Source organism: Ipomoea triloba, chromosome 4 (assembly GCF_003576645.1).
Source record: "Ipomoea triloba cultivar NCNSP0323 chromosome 4, ASM357664v1".
Classification (NCBI taxonomy): Eukaryota; Viridiplantae; Streptophyta; class Magnoliopsida; order Solanales; family Convolvulaceae; genus Ipomoea; species Ipomoea triloba.
In genome coordinates, this window is record NC_044919.1 from 32,859,369 (window position 1) to 32,886,525 (window position 27,157).

At 34.1% G+C, this 27,157-nt stretch overlaps 4 protein-coding genes and 1 non-coding gene across 5 annotated transcripts; 3 read left to right on the forward strand and 2 right to left on the reverse strand.

The window, feature by feature from the left end:
* The first annotated feature begins 1,170 nt into the window (after positions 1 to 1,170).
* LOC116017021 (very-long-chain (3R)-3-hydroxyacyl-CoA dehydratase 2) lies at positions 1,171 to 3,739 on the forward strand. The gene is made up of 9 exons (XM_031257526.1): positions 1,171 to 1,327; positions 1,396 to 1,481; positions 1,870 to 1,917; positions 2,016 to 2,104; positions 2,349 to 2,402; positions 2,511 to 2,578; positions 2,689 to 2,738; positions 2,827 to 2,915; positions 3,378 to 3,739. Exons 1-9 carry the CDS (start codon positions 1,266 to 1,268, stop codon positions 3,480 to 3,482), a joined length of 651 nt encoding a protein of 216 aa, XP_031113386.1. The 5' UTR covers positions 1,171 to 1,265; the 3' UTR covers positions 3,483 to 3,739.
* A 1,193-nt stretch (positions 3,740 to 4,932) lies between these two features.
* On the reverse strand, positions 4,933 to 6,228 carry LOC116017125 (probable aquaporin TIP1-2). Its single transcript, XM_031257656.1, has 3 exons — positions 6,023 to 6,228; positions 5,688 to 5,938; positions 4,933 to 5,507 (listed from the first exon to the last, which is right to left on the reverse strand). The coding sequence occupies exons 1-3, from the start codon at positions 6,153 to 6,155 to the stop codon at positions 5,133 to 5,135; spliced, it is 759 nt and encodes a 252-aa protein (XP_031113516.1). The 5' UTR covers positions 6,156 to 6,228; the 3' UTR covers positions 4,933 to 5,132.
* Positions 6,229 to 8,750: 2,522 nt separating this feature from the next.
* On the reverse strand, positions 8,751 to 10,046 carry LOC116017126 (probable aquaporin TIP1-2). The gene is made up of 3 exons (XM_031257657.1): positions 9,841 to 10,046; positions 9,506 to 9,756; positions 8,751 to 9,325 (listed from the first exon to the last, which is right to left on the reverse strand). The coding sequence occupies exons 1-3, from the start codon at positions 9,971 to 9,973 to the stop codon at positions 8,951 to 8,953; spliced, it is 759 nt and encodes a 252-aa protein (XP_031113517.1). The 5' UTR covers positions 9,974 to 10,046; the 3' UTR covers positions 8,751 to 8,950.
* Positions 10,047 to 20,514: 10,468 nt separating this feature from the next.
* On the forward strand, positions 20,515 to 21,243 carry LOC116016183. Its single transcript, XM_031256347.1, has one exon. It carries the CDS (start codon positions 20,515 to 20,517, stop codon positions 21,241 to 21,243), a length of 729 nt encoding a protein of 242 aa, XP_031112207.1.
* An 828-nt stretch (positions 21,244 to 22,071) lies between these two features.
* On the forward strand, positions 22,072 to 22,143 carry TRNAH-GUG. Its single transcript has one exon. It is a non-coding gene; the product is annotated as a tRNA-His (tRNA).
* The last annotated feature ends 5,014 nt before the right edge of the window (positions 22,144 to 27,157 follow it).

The window sequence follows — 27,157 nt, forward strand, 5'->3', positions numbered from 1 at the left end:
AACTATAACCGTGATTACTCTTTAATCTACTATAGACGCCTTGATCAAGATACTCGTTCTCCATGCACTTAAAGTAACCACAAATCACACCAAATCATCCCACTTTCATATTCAATTTACCAATGCTACATTGTCATGACCAACATATATACTAACCAAAAATAAGCAAATACATGTGTAATTAAGCTCAAAACTCATCAACTTAACAACGGATTATTTAATGCACAAATGACACTAATTAAAAAGAAAAAATATAAGATAAAATAAGACTTATCAACTATCAAATTAAAGGAGATTGTTAGAATGTCTATTAACATTCCAGCTAGCCTTGAAGGCTAGAATTTTCTAATATTAAGGCAATATTAAAGTGGGCTAAATTTATACATTGAAAATGTAGAATTTTGAAGTCCTGATATATGATATCATATATACTAGCTTAGAGCTGAGATTGAAGGCCAAGTCTTGAGCCATACTGGAAACAATACAAAACAATTAAATAATGTCATGTGACCATTAAATAGTAACTAATGTAACAACAGTTGACAACCTCATCTAATTGCCCCAAAAAAAACAAAGGGATCGCCTAAGTAAAAAAAAATGACAAACAAACAAACAAAACAAACAAAGGGACCATTATATTAAATTAAAAGCCAGTCTGACAACGTCAATATGAAAACAAAATAAAAAATAAAAAATAAAAAAATTAGAGTAGTCTGAAGGTAGCAAATGAAATGGGTCGAACATGAATTTTAGTTAGTATTGAGAGAACATCCTTTGTAAAAGCAAATGCTAATGATAGGGTTAGCGGGACAGAGTATTTGGGATGATGTAAATCACGACAAATGGTTTAGCAGATAGAGCCAAATGCCGGTTCACACAAGAGATCTGTCCACGTTGGGCATAATCCTTACACTGTCACTATCGAGGTTCGACTATTAGTCTCTTTTCTCAAATACTATCTACTGAACCAATGAACTAAACTCGTGCAGACTATAATTTTTTTTTTTTTCACCACATAAGAACTGTCAATTGTTAAATTGGCAAGTTCGAGGTTTCATTTCTTTAAAATAAAAAAAGTTAATCCTCATCAATAGCAGGCTGGACTGATAGTGAAGGCTCATCCATCGGGTTAGCCCAACATTGAATGGAAAAATTCAAGTCAGGCCCGTCTAGTTCCTCATCACTTCCATTCTCTTTGCACGACACACCAAAGCTATCCTGATTCCCTGAAGTTGGGAACGCCGTACAATACAAACAAGGAGCAAATGCCTGCTAATTTGCAGAGTTCCTATCTCTTCCTCTACAATTCTCTTCAGGCCTTTGGATGGTAATTCTTCTGCCCCTTCTCTTTCGAATCACATGCTGTTAAGCAATGGTTTAACTCCATATATGCAGGGCAGTTTCACTATGGAGACTCTTGATCAGCTTCATTTCCACTGGGTCAATCACTGGGGCTTACGCTTCTGCTGGACAGCTGATTTGTATGTACTGAACATTTTCTTTTCTGTAAATTATTGGCTCTGTTTTGTAAAATAGTTAGCCTATTAAGTCAATTTTGACTTATTTGATCTCTATTAGTTGTTTGACCTAGTTAAAAATCAATATAAGTGTTTGGCTAATCAACTTTTTGTAACTCCAAAATGTTAAAATTTAAAAAGTTTCTGAATAACTTTTTCAATTAGTTTTTTGAGAAAAGAAATTATATTAAACAGCTATCTGGCTAATTTGCCAAACACTTTTCTACAATCAGCTAATGTTATAAGTAATCATACCCTCTAACCCAATCAGCTAACAACTATTTTATCAATCAGGGCCATTGTATTTGTGTTCATCTGTTTTATGTTTGTGTGTTTTTTGTTCGAGGCTAAGGTTTCCTGCAAAGTCTGGCATTCTTGGAAGTCTTACATGGCGCTATAGGTGAATTTGCGATATGGGTTTTCACTTTTCTGCGTTATATAATGGCATTGTGTAGTTAATTGCTGATTGTGAATTGAAATGTTTGAGCTTTAATTAAGGGATTGTTCCTAGTGGAGTGCTACTCCCTTTGATGCAGTGGGGTGGGAGAACTCATTTTTTACTTGCTATTGTTCGCTCAATCAGTGAGGTTTGCATCCTATATTACTTCTCTAAATTAAACTTTCATTAATCAATAGTGTCCTCCTGGATGTTGGGAAACTTTTGTGTTTTTTCAGAGTTTCCATGTACATTGTACCTGTTTGTTTTGTTGAGAAGTCCCAATGGATGCAATTGCTTCAAAATTTGTTAATGTCATATGATTTTTCCTCTCCGGGTATGAATTATTTTACTGGAAATATCTGTGAACTTAGTTTTGCTGCTGCTTGTTATAGGTCCAGGAATTGCCAGCAATTTTCATAACGTTTTCTGCTTGGAGCATATCAGAAGTTAGTTGCTTTCTTCTCTTAATCATATTGAACCCCGAATCTTGGTTGTATTGTAAATTTGTAATTATATACACTCGTGGGATTATGATGTTGTGTTGTTTGATGCAGGTAATTAGATATTCTCATTATGCCTTGAATTGCATTAGCACTCCTCCACATTTGGTCACTTACCTCAGGTTTGATTTTTTAGTACTTGAAAGAATAGGAGTACTGATTAGTTCAGGCCGGGGATTGTATAATTGGAACCTGTTGTCTGATTTGTGGCCGCATCGTTTATCCTCATCAGGTACACTGCTTTTATCGTGCTGTATCCGATTGGAGTTGGTCCTGGCGAAAGTAAGCTAACACGTTAAATCTGTATATAACAGATGTGCATAATCCATTTTATTTGTTCTAAACTTGCAAAGATTATGTTGTTCTGTAGTGTGGCTCATGTACCAGGCACTTCCGATTATAAAAGAGAGAAACCTATACGCAGATCGCCTCCCTTTCAGCTATTATAACTTTGTTTTGGTATGTTTTAGTATGAAATTATAAATGACCATACGTTCAGATTTAGTTGCTATATCTGATGCATGTGAAATAAACCATTTGGCTGGCTTACTTGCTCTGTCTACTCAACATCTAAAGCATGTCTTTGACTATATTGTTTTTGGGTTACTTAATCTGAGGGATAGTATTCGGGTTAGCTGTTTCCCGCAGTATCATATCAATCTGAATTGAAGCATGTGCTCATCTCAACTAAAAGTCTAAGCTAATAGTTGGATTGCACATTTATGTTTATATATTATATATGCTCAACAATTTGACATTAACCACTTGGATTCAATCAGTGTTTGACAGTTTAATATGACTCTAAACAATCAATTTCTACAAAATGGGACTTCATAATTCCCACTTATTTGTTGATTATTTCTGTCTATTTATTTATATATTTCCTTTCAATTAAACTGTTCAGTATTTATGTAAATTCAGGTGGTGCTTCTCTTATACCCAGTTTTGTGGCTGAAACTTTACCTGCACTTGTTTAAGCAACGTCGTTCAAAATTGGGTAAACACCAGAAGACCAAAAGAGGTTGAAGGAGAAGCTGCAAATTTGCAAAGTAATCCCAATGTAGCCTTGTGTGTGTGTTTTCCAGGTTATCTTCCACTCTAGTCTCATGTGTGCCTGTGTAGTAATTCAGATTTCAGACAAACAGGATGTAATCAATGGAAACCTATTTCTAATCCATATTATGCCCCCATATAAGCATATCATGGTAACTGAGGTCCGTTTGGAAAGCAGGAAAATGACTTCTGGAAAATGAGTCATTTTCCGGAAAACAGTTTCATTTCTAGTGTTTGGATGTATTATGGAAAACTGTCTTTGTGTTTGGTTCATTTTCTGAAAAATGGATAGAATTGTATAATTAAGCATTGTAATTGTTTTATTTAAAATATAAAAAATTATAATAGTTATTAAAATAATGGTATTTAATAAAAAATAGAATTTATATAAAAAAATAAAAATAATAAAAATTAAAAATGTAGCAAAGGATTCCGACGGTTTTCCCACCTCCTTGGTCCATGGTCATGGGTGATATGACTTGGTTTTGGTCAAAAACATGCTAAACAGCTATTCTTGCGATTCCGTAAAATGACTTACGGAAAAAAAATTTCGTAAGTCATTTTTCGGAAATGAACTGATTGTCAACGGAAAACCCTTGACCACATTTTCCGGACGTTGCCAAACACTGAAAACTCGAAAAACATTTTCCGGAAGTCATTTTACAAGTTACCAAACACACCCTAACATTCTATGACACTATCCAACCTGTGCAATTTGATGGAGCACATCATTTGATTTAGAAATAATGCTCAAAAAGATCACCGAACTACATGCAAAATGCAATTGGGTGGGTCCCGGTATATTCTAAAATTATGCAGTTAAACCTAAATTCATCTATTCCTCCGGTTATTGCTAATGTGTTGATCATTCTATTAAAAATTACTCTATATTATTTTTAATGTATTTTAATAATTTTAAATAAAATTAAATTTCAAAAAAATCTCCGGCGGACACAATGACCTTCTCTTCTTCTCCCGGTCGGAGTTGAACGTCCTCATTTCTTCGCCCTGGTCGAGACGAAGACCAGGAAGGGGTGATTTTTTATATATATAAAAAAATGTTTATAAAAATTTATTAAAATAATATTTTTTAAATAGGACGACCAATAACGAGATGAACAAGTAAATTTTAATTTAATTGTATAATTTGAGATTGTTCATGAACTTAATTGTGGTGTTTTTTTAGTTAGATTACCCAATTATATGTTTTGTTGTAGTTCCCTAACCTATTTGAACATTATCATTTAATTTATTGCAGAAAGTAAAAGGGGAAAAAAGAAAAGAATCTGAGAAAAATTAAGAGATTATGCTCTGGGGTCCTTGTCTCCTTAGTTTCATTAGATGTAGGGTCATATGATATCATACGATGAAGTTAATTAATCGGAGTGGTTATGCTTAAGTATGAGAGACGACTATGCAAAAATTAAAGATAATGAAAGTCAACAATTGATTCCAAACAGGAAGAAGACACAATAATTTTACATGCTTTTACAGTGGAGGAGGCAAAGCCAAGAAGCTTGAAACAAACATTGGGGAATCAAAAGATCGAAAAGACAACGAAAGACCAACGAACATCCTCGAACCCCTTAGGATCCGGCACACAATGATACAGAGACGAAATCCTTAGTAATCTGTGGTGGGGAGCTGTTCGTGAGTGTTCTGGCAAATGAAGATGACTTGGTAGACCAAGGCGGCGATGGCGGCACCCAAGAACGGGCCGAGCCAGTAAACCCAGTGGCACTCCCAGCTCCAGCTCACCACGGCAGGCCCGAAGGACACCGCGGGGTTCATAGATGCACCGTCGAACGCCCCGCCCGCCAGAATGTTGGCACCCACTATGAAACCAATGGCGATCGGGGCAATGATCCCAATGTTGCCCTTCTTCGGGTCAACGGCCGTGGCGTACACCGTGTAAACCAGCCCGAATGTCATCACTATCTCGAAAACCACCGCGTTCCACGGCGCCACTCCCGCTGACAGCCCAAATGCCGGTGTTTCCTGCATGCATGACATCAATGTAATAATATATCACATCAGTAACTAGTTTAGAAAGTCTAGTCCAATATTTTACTATAATTATTAGATGGTAAGATATTAGATTGGGCTGTCTAAAATTGCTTTTGGTGAGATTCAAACTCATGACTAGCTCTGATACGATTGTTAGATCAGATTGCTCACCAATCCACCAGTGGCAAACTTGAGAAGCAAGCAAGCAACGACAGAGCCGAGCAATTGGGCAATCCAATAAACAACACTTCTGAGGAGGGTGATGTGACCTCCGACGAAGGCGCCAAATGTGACAGCAGGGTTTACGTGACCGCCGGAAATGTTGGCGCCGACGGAAACCGCGACGAAGAGTGCAAAAGCGTGGGCTATTGCCGCAGAAATGAGTCCGGCGGGGGTGGCGGCTCCATTATCCGTCAGCTTATCTGTCAACAAACAATTTAATTTGCATTATATTGTCAGAACAAAAAATTGAAACTACCAACCGATAAACTAATTAAAGCGCTTACTGAAAGCCATGCCGGAGCCGGAGCCGGCGAAGACGAATATAAGCATGGAAATGAACTCCGCCACGGCGGCTTTGAGAGCATCCGGCGAGGTAGCCTCGCCCACGCTTCCAATAGCGATTCTCGGAACTGCCATTTCTACAAATTTTACAAAATTTCTTAAACTCTAAACAGAGAACACTACTTTAGTCGTAGTTCAGTTGCACTACTGCCCTGTTCTTCCTCGTATTCATGGGCACGTATTTATAGTACCCGAAGGAGCGGATGATGAAGGAGCCACTTGTAATTGCCTGGTTGGCTAGCCTCCAATTTTCTACTACACGGCCACGTGGCAATGAACGTGATGATAGGCATCCACCATGGATGCGATGATATATGAAAAGTGAAACCGGTAAAACATAAAGTAGGAAAATTATGGGGCCCATCCTCTCAATCATTGCTCACAAATTTAATTTAATCGACCGACCACCTTATGGTGAGGTATGTCTAATAGAGACTTCTGTTACAGTTACTGTTTTATCTTACGTACATGAAGAGCAATAAAAACAGGTCTGTTAAAATGATACTCCGTATTAGAAACATGCTTTCAGTAAAACTAACAGATTAAACTAAAATATAAAGCTTTTTTTTTTTTTTTCCCACCCTATTGCAAATTAATTTGTGGTGCTCATGGGAGGTAGAATAGAAATTGTTCTTTTAATTTGAGGTCAGGTAGAATTATTCATTTGATTTACAGGAAAGTCCGTAACTGCTATTTGAAAGTGCACTCCAGATGAAGAGTGCCTTATGCCTCTAGCCGGCAAAAGACTACAAGGATGCATGTAAACCAGTCAAGTTTGCCCATAGCTAAGTAACCGTTTCAAACTGAAAATGCCAATTAGCAGTTTTCATGAGGAGTCGAACTTAGAACCCTGTACATGGTGCCCATAACTAATTAACTAGTTCAAACTAAAAGGGCCAATTGACACTATGATGAGTCGAACTTATAACCTTGTGCATGGTTACAAAACCAACTGCCAAATCATCCAATTGAGGTTGCCCGTGATAGAAATTATTCTTCATGTTGTCATATCTACAAAACAATTGAGTAATTTAACTATACATACATCGATTTCTATGCAACTCTACATGTTTATTTAAAGTAAAGAACAAATGTAGGTGCAGGCAAGAAGACCATAGCCACAAAATTTTGTTTGTTTAAAAGAGAGAGGGAAGATGGTGGCTAATCAAAACTTTAAAATAATCTAGGTGGTGATGTGTCATTACTTAATCACAATTTAACAACGATAATTGAGTTGTTAGTGCCAAATAAAATATTGAGAGTGCACCGTGGCAGGTAGTGGACTTGGTGCTACACCACTAATAAATATACACAAATTTATTTAAAAAATTAAAAAGTGATTAGCAAACTAATCCCTCAATAATAATCCAATGCACTTTTTGCCCAAGAAGCAAATATGTCAAAATTTAAGGGAATTATTTATATTGTTTTAGAGTACCATTAATTAAATTTTAATCAGCTCAGTAGTTGGACATGTTTTGTTTATATTATCTGTTTACTAATTAAATTGCTTTGGACGGCTAAAGGGACAAATTTCCTTTTTGTTTGCAATGTACAGATAACAGATCAGTTGTGTTCTCCTTGCTTAGACTTTTTCTACAGAGAATATGAGAATATCCCTACGTTTCAGCTTATCCTTCTTACAAACTAACCAACCAAAATTTCCAGTTTTGGAAAGAAATTAAATGTGAAAACCTTAATTGTGAGTTCATGTATGGATAATTGGGTGTGGGGATGGTAACGGGTTGAATAATACTAGTCACGAGATTTTTGTAGTAGTATAAACCTATTATGTGGTACTATGTATGTGTCTATGTGTATTACTTTGAAATGTATGTATTTCTAGACAAGTTTAGACAACTAATAAGTTTAAAATGAATATGAGTATTCATTCTAAAATTTTAAACAAATAGGTACTTTATCATTTGACATCTCTTTTTCCCCAAAATGTTGAATCCCCAACCCCAAAGTCTCCCCACACTCTAGTCTAACATGTGCAAATCACGACAACTCAATAGCTCAACAGACAGGGTCAAATGTCGACCACTCTGTTGTTATCGAGTTTTGAACATTAGTCTCTTCTTCCAAATATCACCTACTAAATCAGTGAGTTAAATCAGTACGGGCTACCTTTGACATCCTTAATTGGATTGATGGTTGTTAGGTGTTGAGCTGTTGTAGGCCTATTAATTAATGTTGGATAAGTGTGAAGAAAAAAAAATGTAGTGTTGTGTTAGGTTAATTTTGATGGGATTCTTGGACCATAGTTAACTATTGACTATGTTTGGGCCAAGAGTATTTTAATCACCCAAGTAATAAGAAGCCGGCCCAACTCTATGCCATTTGTTTACTTTGTAATGGTATTTGTTCTAAATTACTACATCACTCTTACAATATTTGGCCTACCTTCTTTTTTTTTTTTTTTTTTTTTTTTTTNATTACCCAATTATATGTTTTGTTGTAGTTCCCTAACCTATTTGAACATTATCATTTAATTTATTGCAGAAAGTAAAAGGGGAAAAAAGAAAAGAATCTGAGAAAAATTAAGAGATTATGCTCTGGGGTCCTTGTCTCCTTAGTTTCATTAGATGTAGGGTCATATGATATCATACGATGAAGTTAATTAATCGGAGTGGTTATGCTTAAGTATGAGAGACGACTATGCAAAAATTAAAGATAATGAAAGTCAACAATTGATTCCAAACAGGAAGAAGACACAATAATTTTACATGCTTTTACAGTGGAGGAGGCAAAGCCAAGAAGCTTGAAACAAACATTGGGGAATCAAAAGATCGAAAAGACAACGAAAGACCAACGAACATCCTCGAACCCCTTAGGATCCGGCACACAATGATACAGAGACGAAATCCTTAGTAATCTGTGGTGGGGAGCTGTTCGTGAGTGTTCTGGCAAATGAAGATGACTTGGTAGACCAAGGCGGCGATGGCGGCACCCAAGAACGGGCCGAGCCAGTAAACCCAGTGGCACTCCCAGCTCCAGCTCACCACGGCAGGCCCGAAGGACACCGCGGGGTTCATAGATGCACCGTCGAACGCCCCGCCCGCCAGAATGTTGGCACCCACTATGAAACCAATGGCGATCGGGGCAATGATCCCAATGTTGCCCTTCTTCGGGTCAACGGCCGTGGCGTACACCGTGTAAACCAGCCCGAATGTCATCACTATCTCGAAAACCACCGCGTTCCACGGCGCCACTCCCGCTGACAGCCCAAATGCCGGTGTTTCCTGCATGCATGACATCAATGTAATAATATATCACATCAGTAACTAGTTTAGAAAGTCTAGTCCAATATTTTACTATAATTATTAGATGGTAAGATATTAGATTGGGCTGTCTAAAATTGCTTTTGGTGAGATTCAAACTCATGACTAGCTCTGATACGATTGTTAGATCAGATTGCTCACCAATCCACCAGTGGCAAACTTGAGAAGCAAGCAAGCAACGACAGAGCCGAGCAATTGGGCAATCCAATAAACAACACTTCTGAGGAGGGTGATGTGACCTCCGACGAAGGCGCCAAATGTGACAGCAGGGTTTACGTGACCGCCGGAAATGTTGGCGCCGACGGAAACCGCGACGAAGAGTGCAAAAGCGTGGGCTATTGCCGCAGAAATGAGTCCGGCGGGGGTGGCGGCTCCATTATCCGTCAGCTTATCTGTCAACAAACAATTTAATTTGCATTATATTGTCAGAACAAAAAATTGAAACTACCAACCGATAAACTAATTAAAGCGCTTACTGAAAGCCATGCCGGAGCCGGAGCCGGCGAAGACGAATATAAGCATGGAAATGAACTCCGCCACGGCGGCTTTGAGAGCATCCGGCGAGGTAGCCTCGCCCACGCTTCCAATAGCGATTCTCGGAACTGCCATTTCTACAAATTTTACAAAATTTCTTAAACTCTAAACAGAGAACACTACTTTAGTCGTAGTTCAGTTGCACTACTGCCCTGTTCTTCCTCGTATTCATGGGCACGTATTTATAGTACCCGAAGGAGCGGATGATGAAGGAGCCACTTGTAATTGCCTGGTTGGCTAGCCTCCAATTTTCTACTACACGGCCACGTGGCAATGAACGTGATGATAGGCATCCACCATGGATGCGATGATATATGAAAAGTGAAACCGGTAAAACATAAAGTAGGAAAATTATGGGGCCCATCCTCTCAATCATTGCTCACAAATTTAATTTAATCGACCGACCACCTTATGGTGAGGTATGTCTAATAGAGACTTCTGTTACAGTTACTGTTTTATCTTACGTACATGAAGAGCAATAAAAACAGGTCTGTTAAAATGATACTCCGTATTAGAAACATGCTTTCAGTAAAACTAACAGATTAAACTAAAATATAAAGCTTTTTTTTTTTTTTTCCCACCCTATTGCAAATTAATTTGTGGTGCTCATGGGAGGTAGAATAGAAATTGTTCTTTTAATTTGAGGTCAGGTAGAATTATTCATTTGATTTACAGGAAAGTCCGTAACTGCTATTTGAAAGTGCACTCCAGATGAAGAGTGCCTTATGCCTCTAGCCGGCAAAAGACTACAAGGATGCATGTAAACCAGTCAAGTTTGCCCATAGCTAAGTAACCGTTTCAAACTGAAAATGCCAATTAGCAGTTTTCATGAGGAGTCGAACTTAGAACCCTGTACATGGTGCCCATAACTAATTAACTAGTTCAAACTAAAAGGGCCAATTGACACTATGATGAGTCGAACTTATAACCTTGTGCATGGTTACAAAACCAACTGCCAAATCATCCAATTGAGGTTGCCCGTGATAGAAATTATTCTTCATGTTGTCATATCTACAAAACAATTGAGTAATTTAACTATACATACATCGATTTCTATGCAACTCTACATGTTTATTTAAAGTAAAGAACAAATGTAGGTGCAGGCAAGAAGACCATAGCCACAAAATTTTGTTTGTTTAAAAGAGAGAGGGAAGATGGTGGCTAATCAAAACTTTAAAATAATCTAGGTGGTGATGTGTCATTACTTAATCACAATTTAACAACGATAATTGAGTTGTTAGTGCCAAATAAAATATTGAGAGTGCACCGTGGCAGGTAGTGGACTTGGTGCTACACCACTAATAAATATACACAAATTTATTTAAAAAATTAAAAAGTGATTAGCAAACTAATCCCTCAATAATAATCCAATGCACTTTTTGCCCAAGAAGCAAATATGTCAAAATTTAAGGGAATTATTTATATTGTTTTAGAGTACCATTAATTAAATTTTAATCAGCTCAGTAGTTGGACATGTTTTGTTTATATTATCTGTTTACTAATTAAATTGCTTTGGACGGCTAAAGGGACAAATTTCCTTTTTGTTTGCAATGTACAGATAACAGATCAGTTGTGTTCTCCTTGCTTAGACTTTTTCTACAGAGAATATGAGAATATCCCTACGTTTCAGCTTATCCTTCTTACAAACTAACCAACCAAAATTTCCAGTTTTGGAAAGAAATTAAATGTGAAAACCTTAATTGTGAGTTCATGTATGGATAATTGGGTGTGGGGATGGTAACGGGTTGAATAATACTAGTCACGAGATTTTTGTAGTAGTATAAACCTATTATGTGGTACTATGTATGTGTCTATGTGTATTACTTTGAAATGTATGTATTTCTAGACAAGTTTAGACAACTAATAAGTTTAAAATGAATATGAGTATTCATTCTAAAATTTTAAACAAATAGGTACTTTATCATTTGACATCTCTTTTTCCCCAAAATGTTGAATCCCCAACCCCAAAGTCTCCCCACACTCTAGTCTAACATGTGCAAATCACGACAACTCAATAGCTCAACAGACAGGGTCAAATGTCGACCACTCTGTTGTTATCGAGTTTTGAACATTAGTCTCTTCTTCCAAATATCACCTACTAAATCAGTGAGTTAAATCAGTACGGGCTACCTTTGACATCCTTAATTGGATTGATGGTTGTTAGGTGTTGAGCTGTTGTAGGCCTATTAATTAATGTTGGATAAGTGTGAAGAAAAAAAAATGTAGTGTTGTGTTAGGTTAATTTTGATGGGATTCTTGGACCATAGTTAACTATTGACTATGTTTGGGCCAAGAGTATTTTAATCACCCAAGTAATAAGAAGCCGGCCCAACTCTATGCCATTTGTTTACTTTGTAATGGTATTTGTTCTAAATTACTACATCACTCTTACAATATTTGGCCTACCTTCTTTTTTTTTTTTTTTTTTTTTTTTTATATGCCTTGCAATAATGTTCACTCCCCAATATTGTACCGCTATATATTAATCTAATTGAATCTTGATCATGCTACATCTAAAGGGTAGTTTTCTTAAAAGTGTTGTTACATTCACTTTCTTAAATTTAAACATCGCTAACTTTTAACTTTTCAATTTTACCTTTTAACTCTTTAAATTATTTGACTAAGTGGGTCCATTTAGAATGACAGCTTCAAAAATAATATCATATTTTATTTTATTTAAAAATCATGTCAAACACAATTACTTTGTCCGAGCAAGTATTTTATTTAAAAACAAACTATGCTTAACATAGACACATGAAGAGAAATGACCCATAATCAATGGCGATAGACCATGGTGAGTTGTTACGTACTACTAATCTACACGTCTACAACATATGGAATAATACAACAAAAACTTGTACGCACTGAACATTGCCCCTGGCAAGAAGGTATAGTGAAAGTCTGAAATGGTGATGACTTCTTGTTCCTCGGTCAGTGCAGTCTTTATCTCAATGTGAATCTTACATTGACTATGGTGTCTCGTATTATTCGGTAATAGAAGTCGAAGAAAAAAAAATAAACATTTCAAAAAACATAGTTAAAAAGATATTTGATCTCGACTCATAATAAAATGGACCAAAAATAAATAAAGTGAAGTCTATAGATATTTGTAATGATTAATTTAATGATGAGGGCAAGTGCTTGGCCATAAAAAAGTAATCCCTAATTATTTGACTAATTACTAATCTAGAAATAATGTTCGAGTAAAGGCCTATATATTTGACTTTGACTGACTACTTAAAACATATAATATAGATTTATATAGAAATATATTAGGCTACATAGAACTGCTATCGAATTTTGTAAATAATTATAATATAATATTTTTTTTCTTGAGTTTATTCAAGGTTTCTTCTTGCTGTATAGTGTTTCGATCTCTAAATGGATTCGAAATTGTGATTTGTTCTGAGATTAAGGGTAAAAAATAAGTATTTATTATCACTACATCAAAATTAAAGTTAATTATAACCAGTAACAGATGTACAACTTTATTTTCTTATACTTTCATAATAGTGAGTTTCACGTTTGGATTGCAGGATATTGGACTCAGTCCTTTAAACCTCCGTTTAATATCTACAACACTCAAATTGAAATATGTCAACACTCAAATTGAAATATGTCAAGACGGCAATGCTTATACAATATACATTACTTTGTCTCCTATATGGTGGTAACACCAAGGTCTAATTGTTATGAATTAGGGTAAAATTTTAATTGGTAATATATATAGTTTTTACTTAACTTGATCAGTTTCTTTTTTTTTTTTCCCTATGCAATCCATGTTTTTTCAAGTGGATCCCTATCGTGCACAAACTCACAAAGTATACTTTTCAACCCTTTTCCCACAACTTTTTGTTAGGTGGTATTGTAGTTCAAGTGGGGCACATGAAAATGAAAGCTAAACCCTAAACCGCGTTATATATTTCTCCCCCACAGTCCAATCTTTTATCCTTTTTTTGATTAATTAAGACTCTTTTTTCATACAAAAGTCATCCTTTTACCTTACAAATCAAAATTTTTTCTTCATTTTTTTATGCCGCCATACAACTACTCATACACCAAACTCCCCCCCAAGTATCCTTCAATTCATAATTTCAACACGTACTCTTTCATGCATTAATTCCTTTCATTCTTTATAATAACGCAAGTAGAAGATTAATCTATTATGTGTACGTACTTTTCAACTTGACAATCTAAAAATATACATATCTTTTTCATTAATAGCAGTCTAATTGGGTTGGTATTTCGTTGATCGCAGTCTAATTGGAATTATGTCGGAGATGGAAGCCGGTCTATTTAGGTTAGGATGGAGACCTTTGTAGTATGACGTTCTGGGGAACATGTATGTGCAGTCGCTTTTAATTTTGCTTAGCTTAATCGTATGAGATAACCTCACCCAGTACAATTTAAGTACTATGAAGCTAATTACTAAGAAATAAAGTTAAAAGGCTATGAGGTGGATGTTTGGTAAATAGCTGTTAGTTATTAGCTTATTGAGTTAGTGAGTTTATTAGTTGATAATATTAATTGATTGTAGAAAAATATTTGGTAAATTATCTATTAGCTGATAGCTAATTACATGCAAAATTATGACTTTTCAAAAGTTTGTTGAAAACTACTTTGAGCAGCTTTTTGAATTTTAGCATTTTGGAGCAATAAGCTGTTATAAAAAGCTAATTAATCAAACACTTATATATTGAATATTTAACTAAGTGAAACAATTAATAGTGATCAAATAAACCAAAATTAACTGTTAAGTTAAACTATGTTACCAAAGAGGTTGTGTTTCAATAGGTTGAGAAAGTAGTTATGAACAGATACTGCATTGTAATAGAGTTAGTAGTATTCAAAAAAAATGTTACCAAAGAGGTCCTATATGTAGTAATTAAGTTGGATGTAGTGTCATGTAAGAATTTTACTTCCATCGTTTATAAATACGGATAGTTATAACAATATAAGACATTTAAAATTTAAGATCTACATATCTTTCTCATAACTCCATGGATCGGATATTCTCTAATCCCTCCCCTATGTAATTTTGTACTTCTACATGTAATCAAGGAAAGTCGTTTTTGTTTTCAAAAAGGAAAGTCGTTTTTGTTTTTCGGGTTTCTTCATAAAAATCCATTTATTTTGTTATTATATATTATATTTATTTGTATTGGTCTAGATGGATAATCCAATACATGCATGGGTTAGAAAAATCACGTTCGGGGCAACTCCAATCAAGTTGGTCGGACGGTTGGTTTGGTAACCATAAGGTTCCAAGTTCAACTCATTGTAAGAGTTGTCTATTAACCTTCTTAATTTGAGCCGATCAACTATGGGCAACCTGCAAGCTAGTTTACTTCCTTGTAATCTTTTTCTAACTAGAGTTACATGGCGTAGTGGACTTCACACAACACTTTTGATTAGCGGTTGTAGGTTTTCATGTAAAAATCAAAGAAAAAAAAAAATCATGTTCCATCAACATCTCAAAATCTTGTAGTTCTTTAATTTAGGTAAAGTGGTTCAATCAAATTTGACATCCTTATAATCTAAAATTATAATAAGTTGATATTACTTGATAATAGAATCTTTAAGACTCAAAATCTTAGTATAAGAACATATATATATGTGATCTTGAGTTAAAATTCTCTTGTAAAAGATAGTACTCCATAATAAGTACTACGTACATTAGTAGTATTTATGTATGTAGTCCTTGTCTCCTTGATCTTTATGAATCCAATAACCCATATAATTATGGTTCCATTTTTTTCTCTTTTAGGTTGACATATATTCACACTTCAATCATTTCATGCAACTAAAAGGTTAAGAACATCACTAACTGGTACACAATTAATATTTGTGGCATGTCTATAAGAGTATAAGTTAATCAGCTTCAAGATACTTTCATCCTTTTAAAATATTCAATACACAAATTCTTTTGAAAGATGACGTACATGATCAATACCAATTCATAACATTGATATTTTATGAGACAAGACAAATGTGTTTAATGTAAATATATAATTTTTTTATTAAAAAAAAAGTCTCATATTCGAAGAATAAATAGATCAAATAAAGTAAACACTACGATCTGTACTTTAGCATGCGGAATGGACCAGACGACTAGCATGCAATTCACAAGGTATACTTTAGTCATGATGGTTATACCTACTGTAGCTAGACAAGCTAGTATGAATATTGTACATTTGTCATCTCCGTTTGAAATTTATTGTTGTCGTGGACCAATCAAAATGTTCCCTTAAAACACAAGCAAGTTGCGTATAAAGACTGGATCATTAAATATTATTTCAACGTCCTACTATTTCACTATCATATATCCTTAATTATAATCGTACCCCTTCCTTAGCTTCTTCTCACATGCAGGTTAATTATGACCAAACATCATATCAATCTAGAAAGCGTTTATGGCAAATCTAGTGACCAACGAACTTTCTAATAAAGGAATCATCTTCTCGAAACTATGGTTTTGATCTATGAAAATGTCCTCCCCATCCATCCTAACAAATTCAGTCCGACTTTTAAACTCTTTTTTTTTGTTTTTTTTTTTAATTATTAGGTTCAGTACTTGATTAAGCTAGATATATTGAATTTGATAGCAAAAATAATTGAAATTGAAGATGTAATGCATAGTGAGTGGTAACAGGGACCAACTATAGCTTGGGAGCGATGAGAAATGGGCATGGTAAGTTTTAGAGAATTGTTTCGAGTTTAATTGTGTGCGAAATAATAGGTAACTTTTCATGTCATTAGATGTGTTGGGATAAGGGTTTTGGATGTGTTGAATTGGAAAGTGACTTGCATGTCAATGTTAGGAAGATCAATGAGGATATTAAAAAATGGTTTAAGATCCTCATAAGTTCATTTTGGAGGCAATTAGAATGTTGCTTTATCGAGATTGAATTGTTTGGTTAGACATATTTAGTATGATAGCCAATGCTTGTGATGTTTAGCTAGCTAACTCCCATGATCATATCCATATGGTCTTTTGGTAAACTTTTCAGAACTTCTCTTGAAGGGATCAAACCTATACTAATCGTTTGCCAAATGTAAAGTCGTTTAGTTTTTATTAGTTCATATTTCTTTTTCATTACAATGTATTAAAAAAAATGCAATGCAATAAAATTAAAAGGTAAAACTTAATAAAAAATATGATCATATATAATCTTTAACTAGAGATTAAAATTGAGATATACTAAAAAAAAAATTAACTAAAACGTAACTAAAAGTATTCACATAGCTTTTGCATCGGAAGGAGTATAATTGTACTTCTAGTTTTAATTTGGCTAGTACTGTTACGTTGTTGCTATGATGAATGTGGTGCTTCACAAGCCTGGTGGGGTTGACAGGTAAAGTCATTACTTGTTAGGAAGCAAAAGGAGGTAAAGTAGAGGTTGGTCTTTGCTTTTTAAGACCGTTAATTTGGTTGGCTCAAAAAGCCATTTTAAAGAAAATAAATTAAAATTATAAGTAAAACTAGAAAAGTTGGAACGTAACAGGATATATAAGTATTGGTTAGGCTAGGAAGCTTTAATTTTGAATTGGTCAATTTGGTCTTTTACGCAATAATTTAAAAGCATTTTTAAAATTATACGGAGTAAAGATTATAATATGTTGAATAAAGGATGCATGCTTAAACAAGATTTATATTCAAAATGAAAATAATGACCATCCACAATTGTAATTTGATCAACACCATAGAAGTATCTTCTGACTGGGTGTGTTCCCGGAAACATTCTTCTAGAGAAGTAATTACTGTGTAAAGGGGTAACTCAGAATCTCTTGTGGCATAGGCACACTAAAAAAATTTCATGGGAAATTATTTCTTGCCGCACAAAGGTTGTTATAGTAGTTTTCATGTATAATTGACAGTTGATACATCTAAATTATTGTTTAAAGAGAAGAAAGGTGTCACGACATATGCTTAGAGAGTCGAGTCCAGTATTTTGCCATCGAAACATGAGACATCCTACTACACAAGTATAAAAAAAGAATAAAGTTGTACATTCACTATTAGTTATAATTTTTCGCGTAGTAATAAATGTGTGATCTGGTCAAGAAATTAAAACTAATTTTTGGCGTGATAATAAGCGTGTGATCTTGTAAAAAAGAATTAACTTTTGGCATAATAATAAGTACATGATCTTGTAAAAAAGAGCTAAATCGATGCCTTGATTATCTTCATGAACCATGTATGCATGTGTGAATAGTATTAATGCGGTGCAAAAATGAACTATAATTGCAAAAGAATAATTCACACTACTAAATGCTTAACCGTATAGGAATTAGGATAATGTTAGATGCAATATATATAAATTTGGTAACAAATATATACTTGTCACAGTTTACTTTTAAAATACAATATTTTCTATAAATTTGTGTATCCTATTCTATTAATTATGGTAAAATCAAGTAATTTATGAAAATTGAAAAATAATAAATAAGGAGTATACGATAAAATTTATGGTTGCGTATAACAGCAATATAGCATATACCAATTGCCCAAAAATCAAAAGAAAAAAACTAACAAAACATTTTTAAAACTAGCTGCTCCAATGAAATTCTAAATCTTCTAAAATATTTGTTGATTCTTAAACCTTCTAAGAATTTTGTTATTTTCGTAAAATATTTACTGCTCATAAGATCTTTTTGAAACTTAGATAAATTTGAGCCAACAATTTACAAAATAAATTTTCATAGCTTCTCATTGCGATTCTATTAGCGGCTCTACTTTTTTTTTCTTTTTCAATTAACTTCTAGATAAATGCTTTTTAGGTAACATTATCCAAATAAACATTAAATTACGATTATAGATTAATAGCGGTATAGGTGTTCGTGTGCAGAATTTCAAAGGGGAAATACAGGCAGAAAAAAATAGAATAACAGCTTACAAGTTACAGCTTACAAGTTACAACGGGCAACAGTGTAGAATACTAGGATCCCGTGGGCAGCGACCTAAACCATCAAACACGACAAAGAGGGCCCCTTCAAGCATGGGCCCTGAACGGTAGCCCAACCAGCCCTTGTTCAGGACCTGCCCTGCGGGAGCTACAATCCTATGCTAAGTCCCTATTATTTACCCTTTTGCAATTCTTATGCTAGAAATTTGGCCTTTTGTGGATTATAACATGGTTTTGGAGTTACAATAATTGTATTTACCCTATGGGAAGAAAATAATTGTATTCAAGAGATAAAAATGATTAATTGTTTATTCTAACTAACTAAATGAAATAATTAAAGAAATTTTAATAGGATTTACACTTGACCATAAGATAAAGAAAGATAAATGCACCATATATAAACACACTCATATTTATGGCCAGAGAGGAGTATGTTTATTATAGTAAGAAGAGGGAATTCGGCGCTGAATGAGTGCAAGATTTCCATATGAAGAAAATGAAATTACAAAAATATTTAAAAACCCACGTCAAATCCTTTGACTTTCCATGAGAAGGATTGGATGTTGCCTTGTTGTGACCTGTAACTCCCTTCTATAAAACACTCACTGCAAACCCATTACAGATCTCCTTCCCTCACAACACATTAGATCTCCAAAGATTTCTTCCTCCAAAACTCAGCTATTTAGGAGTACTATAAAGTGAAAAAAATGGAGGAAATAGCTTCATTATGGAACTATGAAGAGGTTTGTGTCATTTCATCTGCACTTCTCTTGCCTTTCCATTATGATGTTTCTTTATGTTGTTTGTACGTGTGTATCTATCTGTTGCTTCATATGACAGAACTGGATGTTTCTTAATGTGCATGCTGTTTTATATATATGACAGTTTTGTCTGTGAAATAGAGAGTTTTTGGTGGGGGAGGAGAGGGAACTCCACCAATATAATATCAATAATTCTGAGTAGAATATAGTAAATTAGGTTTTTGTGTGTTTGGTAAAACTACTGTCACAATTCTATTTCTCCAAATTAAGAAGGAACATGTATGTTGCTGTCAGCAAGAACACATTTTGGGGAAAATAATTTGGGTTTGGTTGACGATGGAAGTCGGTAACCACCACTTGAAGGTATGTATTAAGTAAAATCTTGTCTTCTGACCCTAATCGACAAAAGATCACAATGCGACTGATTCAAATTAATAAAGTCATCAATAAATCGCTTTTACTAAAAGTTGGATTTTATGTTTACCAAACTAACAGTGTAACAAATTTGAGTCGAAATGGAGAAACTTTGTTAGATGTGGGTGAAGTAGTGGGTTTCCAAGAATAGATATTTATCCTTGCAGGGCCCATTGTGCCACTTTATTCATTAATCTAGGTAAGCCATGGAATCATTTTACTAAAATTTCCAACTTAGAATCTTAACATTTGACTGACATTTATAATGATTTTGTTCCTGGTCCCACCTCATCATCCTGCTGCTTCTCCAAACTTTTAATTTCTAGCTTGTTCATGCAAATGATTAGGAACCAGTCAACTAATTGCATTGAAATACGGCTTTAATTAAAACTAGTGATCATATCATATCCTCCACAATTATAATTGTTTTCTGCTAAAAATTCCATTTACAGCAGCCTTGTTAGATATAAATATAACTTAACATAACTTGAATAAAAATTTAAATACGAAAAATTTAAATTATCAGCTGCAGGCTATGGATGAATTGAAGCAAAGGCTATTGTACACTAGTCTTGAACTGGAACAGTTGAGGATTGAAGCGTGTGAGGAAACAAGAAAGAGCAGTGAGTATGTGAAGCAACTGATTCATCTTGTGAAGATAGCTTGCAGGGAAAGAGATGAAGCTAGAGATCAGCTTCAGAAGCTCATGTTCATGAATGTGAATTATTCCATAACCGCCAATAATAATTCATGCAATAATAATATTACAGAATCAAACAGTTTCTCCGAAACCTTAAATAATCACCACTCTCACGGTTCTTCCCCGCCGGCGCCGGCGCCTGAGTCCTTCTTGAAAGTGGGTCCCTCCACAGAGCTCTTGAATGCCGATTATAATGTAAAAATTGAGAGTCTTGTGAAGGGAAAGCCTTTGCCGGAGAAAGGGAAATTTCTGCAGGCCGTTCTTGAAGCGCCGCCGCTGCTCCAGACGCTTATTGTGGCGGCGCCGCTCCCTCGGTGGCGCAATCCGCCGCAGCTTAAACCGTTCCACATCCCACCGGTTTCCATCAGAGCCGCCAATAAAGCTGAGATTTCAGTTCAGGGTATATCAGTCACTTCACACCCACACCCATACTTTGAGATGTCGAATACTATGTTAAATAATAATAATGTCGGAAATTTTCCTTCGGCAACTCTTCTTGGTAGTCAGATGATGATATCTGCAGGTAATTATGGGCATCCAGGGAAGCGCCAAAGATTCCTGTGAACAATTTGAATGATAGGTCCACACTGATTTTAATTTAATTTGTATAAAAGACGACATTATATTGATTCTGAATAACTTGAATTACAATATATTATTTTCTTGATTTTATCAAATACAGTTCAGGTTTTTAGACAATCCTATCAGGTTAGGGATTACGAAACTTGATCCATTTTCGGTCAATATGGTAATAGTCTTTTTACATCATTTTCCATTATTGGCATATTTTAGTCCCATAAGATCAGTGATCCGAGTAAAAGATGGAATTTTTTATTTTAATTGGCAATGAAACTTCGGTCTAATTCTGGAGTTGCCGTTTGTCCTAGGGAATCTAGATAGCCAATAACAGCTATTTACCACGTAATTTGTTGTAATCTTTGGGTTTAAGAAGGCTATAAAATATTATGTGTCGTTTTTCAGAATTTCAAATCTATCCATATGAATTCTTGCCTCCAAGCATTAAAAAATGTGCAGTTTGCATGAGAGAATTTTTTTTGGTTAGAACATGATATATCTTAGCTTACTTTAATTAATTATAGGAGACGTCTTTAAGCCACGTACTATACTCAGATTAATCTTTATTCAGACCGGACCGGTCCAACTAATAGGTAAAGTGCGGGCTATATTGATTTTTTCATATAAGATAAAGTTAACCTCTCAACTTATTTTAAAAGATGAAAGTACACAGTCACTCACGTTAATTAAGCTGGTATAAAGCTACAAAACAGTTGCATTAGAGAATTTGAGGTTGGTATTTGGTACTGTGGGGAAAATTGTTTACAAAACAATTGCATACGTTATATAGCTAAACTTACTAAGCTGTTAACAAATGTGGCTGTAGTTTAGTGGTAAGAATTCCACGTTGTGGCCGTGGAGACCTGGGCTCGAATCCCAGCAGCCACATAGTTTCAGCTTTTTAAATTGTCCAAATCTATCCCGCAAAAAACGGATTGGATATTTTAAAACTCTGCCTAATTTTTTGGATTGGGCTCAAAATTACTTTCACAATTTGTAAACCCAATCTTTACTGCCCAAATCTATCTCGCAAAAATATGTTTGAGGGAATTGATTGGACATTTTAAAATTCGGCCCAATACGTTGAATTGGGCTCAGAATTACTTTAACAATTTGTAAATCCAATATGTGATCAAAGCACATGACAAATTTTTCTACTACAACTCTATGGACCATGGATATAAGGTACTTTGTAAATATTAAAGTTACATTATTTGCATAGTATACAAAATAATTTACTTTTAGTATTTAAATAATATATTTTTATTAATACACAATATATTTTTAATATACTAAAAGTACATTATTTGTGTACTGATTATACATTATTTCATAGTATACGAAATAATGTACTTTCAGTACTTGTATAATGTATTTTACGTATATAAATAATGTACTTTTTATTTATGATTCACATAGCTGTGTGAACCATATTCTATGAAACTTGATTCATTGGAACCCGGGGGTCTATTTTATTGGGAAAGTCTTGGCCCAACCGCCCAAGCGGGGTGTCGAGTGTCCATCTTTATGGGTGAGGTGTTGGCCCAATAAGAATAATGGGAATCAGGCTTAGAGCAAAATAATATAAGATGTGCTATCATTAACCACCCAAACACACAACCTCCACATAACAACACAAAGATAAACCACCCAAGCTATCAAGATCTTATGTACTAAAGGGTAGGAAGCTCCATTTATGCTTGGAAGCGCGCTGGAAGCAAAGTACTGGGGGACACGTGTGTGGCCAAGAATGAAGGCTGTCATATGTCGTCCATTTGTCAACGATCCGTGAGTCCTACAACAATATAAATATGTACATTTCCCTCCCTTTAAAAGGCACCCCTTTTGGTCCATTGGTACAGAATTCGAGTCTAGTTGGTAACATATTTAGTTCTATTTTATTTATTAGTTTCCTAACTTATTTATTTATTTATTTATTATTCGGACCACCATTTTGGGCTCCATTCAATTGCTCCATTCAACAAACGCACACATTATTGGCCTCGGTACCAACCCCAATCATCAACCTTCGCAACTCTTGTAGGACGGTTTGGTCAAACATTCAAACATCATTTTCCACAAACACAAACTTGTGTCACATCGATCTATATAGGACATAAGCTTTCACGGGTCCACCGCCCTTTCCTTAGGAGTTTTATACTTTTTATGAAGGGATGTTAATTAATGATTTAATGATGGCCGACGGGGAGCCAACCAATCGAGAATTTTAATTTCATGTTATGAAGGAGATGGCCGGCCGGCGGTGGAGCTGTCATTTATTAGGTCATCAAGAAAATGAACATTTGTTTGGAAACAAGGATAGATCTAAATCCTCAGCTCACAGGTTACCTACCCAACATTGATGGTTAGAAGGTTTCAAAAGTGAAGAAGCTAGTTATGTTGATGATATTTAATATGGATATGATAATGTTATTAGCATATTGTTTTGTTATTGATCAGAGATCGATGTGGATTATTCACGTGATGATGAACATTAGTGTGACAGTGGGGCTACCTCTTCATGCTCATTCAACGCATAATACACATAATTCTTTAATTTTAACGGTCCCGGCCTCTCAGAACTGTGTGGATTAATTATTATTTCATGGCTTTAATAAAGTAAGGATTGCCACCGGCCAGTGTAGTGCTCTATTACTGTACATGTATTATAGTAAGAAAATGATATAGGGACTCATATGGGGTAAAATTCATGTCACGTATAATGATTTTATTAATAAAAGAGAAGAAGAGTATAATAAAAATTGTAAGTCACTCTTTATTTTCTGGGCGAATCAAAGTACATCATGGAAATAAAGAGTAGAAAATGGAGCATAATTTAAAAATATGTATAGAGGTAAGCATGTGGATTATTAATGTTTTGTTTTTTGATGACTTTCAAGGATTTGTTCCCAGTTTTGGTTCTGAACTCTTGCCTAGTCTTCTTTCCTTATTGAAGACAGTGAAATTTGCATTCTCAAAAGAAGAAATTAAACTGAGAAGATAGAGTATAATTATGCTAATTAAATGGTCATGAATTTGATTTTTCCTAATACTTTTTAGGTTGAACCTGTCACACTAAGCATTATTTTTATAAACTAATATATATTGCGGGTGTTAGTTTATTCTAAAGTTATATAACTTTTTTGTAGTGGTTCGTAGTTTGACTTATGTCACTAATTAAGGTGGCAGTATTGGGTTTGAATCTCACTAGAAACATGAATGGAAAAAGGTCCAGGATGATGGAAGGGATGAATCTCACTATAGCATAGCATGCGACTCGCAATTTACTTTTACAGTGGCTCTAGGGTGAACTTTTGTGACCCTGTAGAGTTAAGATTAGTCTGAAAATATTGAAATCACCCAAGTATTAAAGAAAATGTAGATGTTGATAAATGAAGGGTTGCTTTCTCATTGCATTCTATTTCCAGCAATCACAATACTAAAATCTACCCCAAATGACCGGAGATGAGTAGAAAATGTCATTCGTCAAACATACTTACGTACTCCAATACTGGTTTTTAAAAATAAAAATTTATATCAATTCAAGATAGTATAGAATTGAAATAGTCAAATTCAACGATATTTCATCGGCATATTTCATGCATCACATGGATTTTTAATGAATTGAAGATATCACGTATATAATAATAATAATAATAATAATAATAATAATAATAATAATAATATTATTATTATTATTATTATTATTATTATTATTATTATTAGAAGTGTAATATTGTGTCGTAATATTATATACATGTAAAGAAAGGAGGTCGACCGATCCATATCATTTTTTTGTCGTTATGTTATTGTGGCGGAGAATGCTTCTTTATTAGTATTTTATTCCGAGTATGCATGCATCTGACCAATTGCAGGGCATGGAAGTCTATAAATCTTTCCTATCTTAATTGATTTTTGGGTGGCAGATTATACTTAAAGATAGATGATCGAAATAATCGAATATTAGTAGTCGTAGATTAATAAGATTTTTTTTTTTTTTGGTGGTGGCTCCTTTCGGGCACCAAATACAATTCCTCTCACCTAAAAGACTACTAAGTAGTGTTACAAGCCTTTGAGGAGAGCATTTGCGTTTTGCACCCAAGAATGTGAAAGTGTATAGTTCGCCCTAAAAAGGAAAAAAAAAAAAGAAAAAAGTAACATGCTATTTATAATGCAATGCGTTAATTTTAAATAATGAATGAATAAATAATTATCAATTTTTTTTTTAAAGATTATTTATACTAAGTACAAGTTTTATGTTAATTTGCGTGCTTAGATAGCAAGTGATAGTTATTAAAAAAATTCTCTTATTAATTAGTAGTTTAACTGGTAAAAGGATGGATCAATCTTTATATTAATTTTCTCACTTTATTTATATCATGAAAAGTGATGATATAAAATGTGATACAAATAGGATAAATAGAACTAGTCGTTGTTAATTGGATTACAGTTCATTATATTACGACAACTACCAATTTGGCCTTTGTCTCTTTGACAATTTCCATGGAGTACTTCAAACTAGTTTACTCTATTGGACGTTATTGATGTTGTATGATATTGCTTTATGTATTTTTTTTTAATTTTTGTATTTTACTCTATGTGAAGAAGAAAAAGAATTTAATTTTAAAATAAAAATATTTCCTTATTTTATTTTACAATTTCTCCCGTACGTGAACCAATTTATTAACTAGTAGTGTAATAGACTAAGAGTAGCTGGGATAAATGATTAGTCTTAATGGTATATATATATAACTATATGTCTATATATGACTATGACCTTAGATAAGAGGAAATTGTTTTTAATTTGGCCGTCCCCATTTTTAAAATTTTTTTTTTTTCAGTTTATAGTATTATAATTGCTTGCCTCGTGCAAATCAAATGTAGTACTCTCTTTTATTTATTTCATCGTTGTTGGTGCATTAATTTTATTTTAAAGTAAAATTTGATTTCAAAGAAGTATAATTTGTTATTCAATTAAATTTTAAATGTACTTTTATTGGGTTTTTATTATTATTGAAATGATGAGTGTATCCACAAGGTCTAGTGACTTCTCACAACTCTAATATTTTGTTTCTCACAATACCTAAACTGTCATTTTGACCGACTTTCCTCAATTATAGTACGTGGATTCTCGATCATACTTTACTCCAACCAAAAACCTTTTTATCGCTTAGGAGTTGTATGGAAGGGCAATTAGAGTGGATCGGATGGGTGTTCTTATTGCTTTGTAGAGTGTCGTTTAACTAAATTGTAGTTGTAATGGTCCAACACTCCAAACACAAATATTTCAACAAGTGAGATAAGACTTCAATAGAAGATATATAATTTGAATAATTGGTTTGTGTGTTTGTGTCAATCTCACTATTATCATAGCTCTAACTTCACTATTCTCTCAAAAAGAGTCTTAATTGATTAAAGATCAATATATCCTCTCCTCTTTTCCTTCATGTATTGATTATTTTGCTTCAAGCAAACACGTTTCATAAAGTAAGTTGAACAACAATTAACTTTGTATGCAACTTAATTTTTTAATTTATTTTTGTGCTTATGAGAAAAACTTAACAACTACTCCGTATTTTAGAGTGACTGGAAAAAAAAATCCCAACTCTTGTATAATAATTCATAAATCACACATAAGAGAAAAATTGCATTAGAAAAATTCTATTCAATGGACTTGATTGAAAGAGAATCACTTTACATTATTTTGTAACCACGTAACTTTGAATCTTAGATCATATCCAAGAAACTTTATACAGACAAAAGTAATTAGTTAATTAAATAGTGAATTGTGCTGCAATTTCAATTAAAAAAAAAAACTCTTTTCCTATGAAGAGCATATTGGTAAAAGTATTATATTTTTTCAAAACGTTAATTCAACATTCTGCTATTTATAGCATTTTTT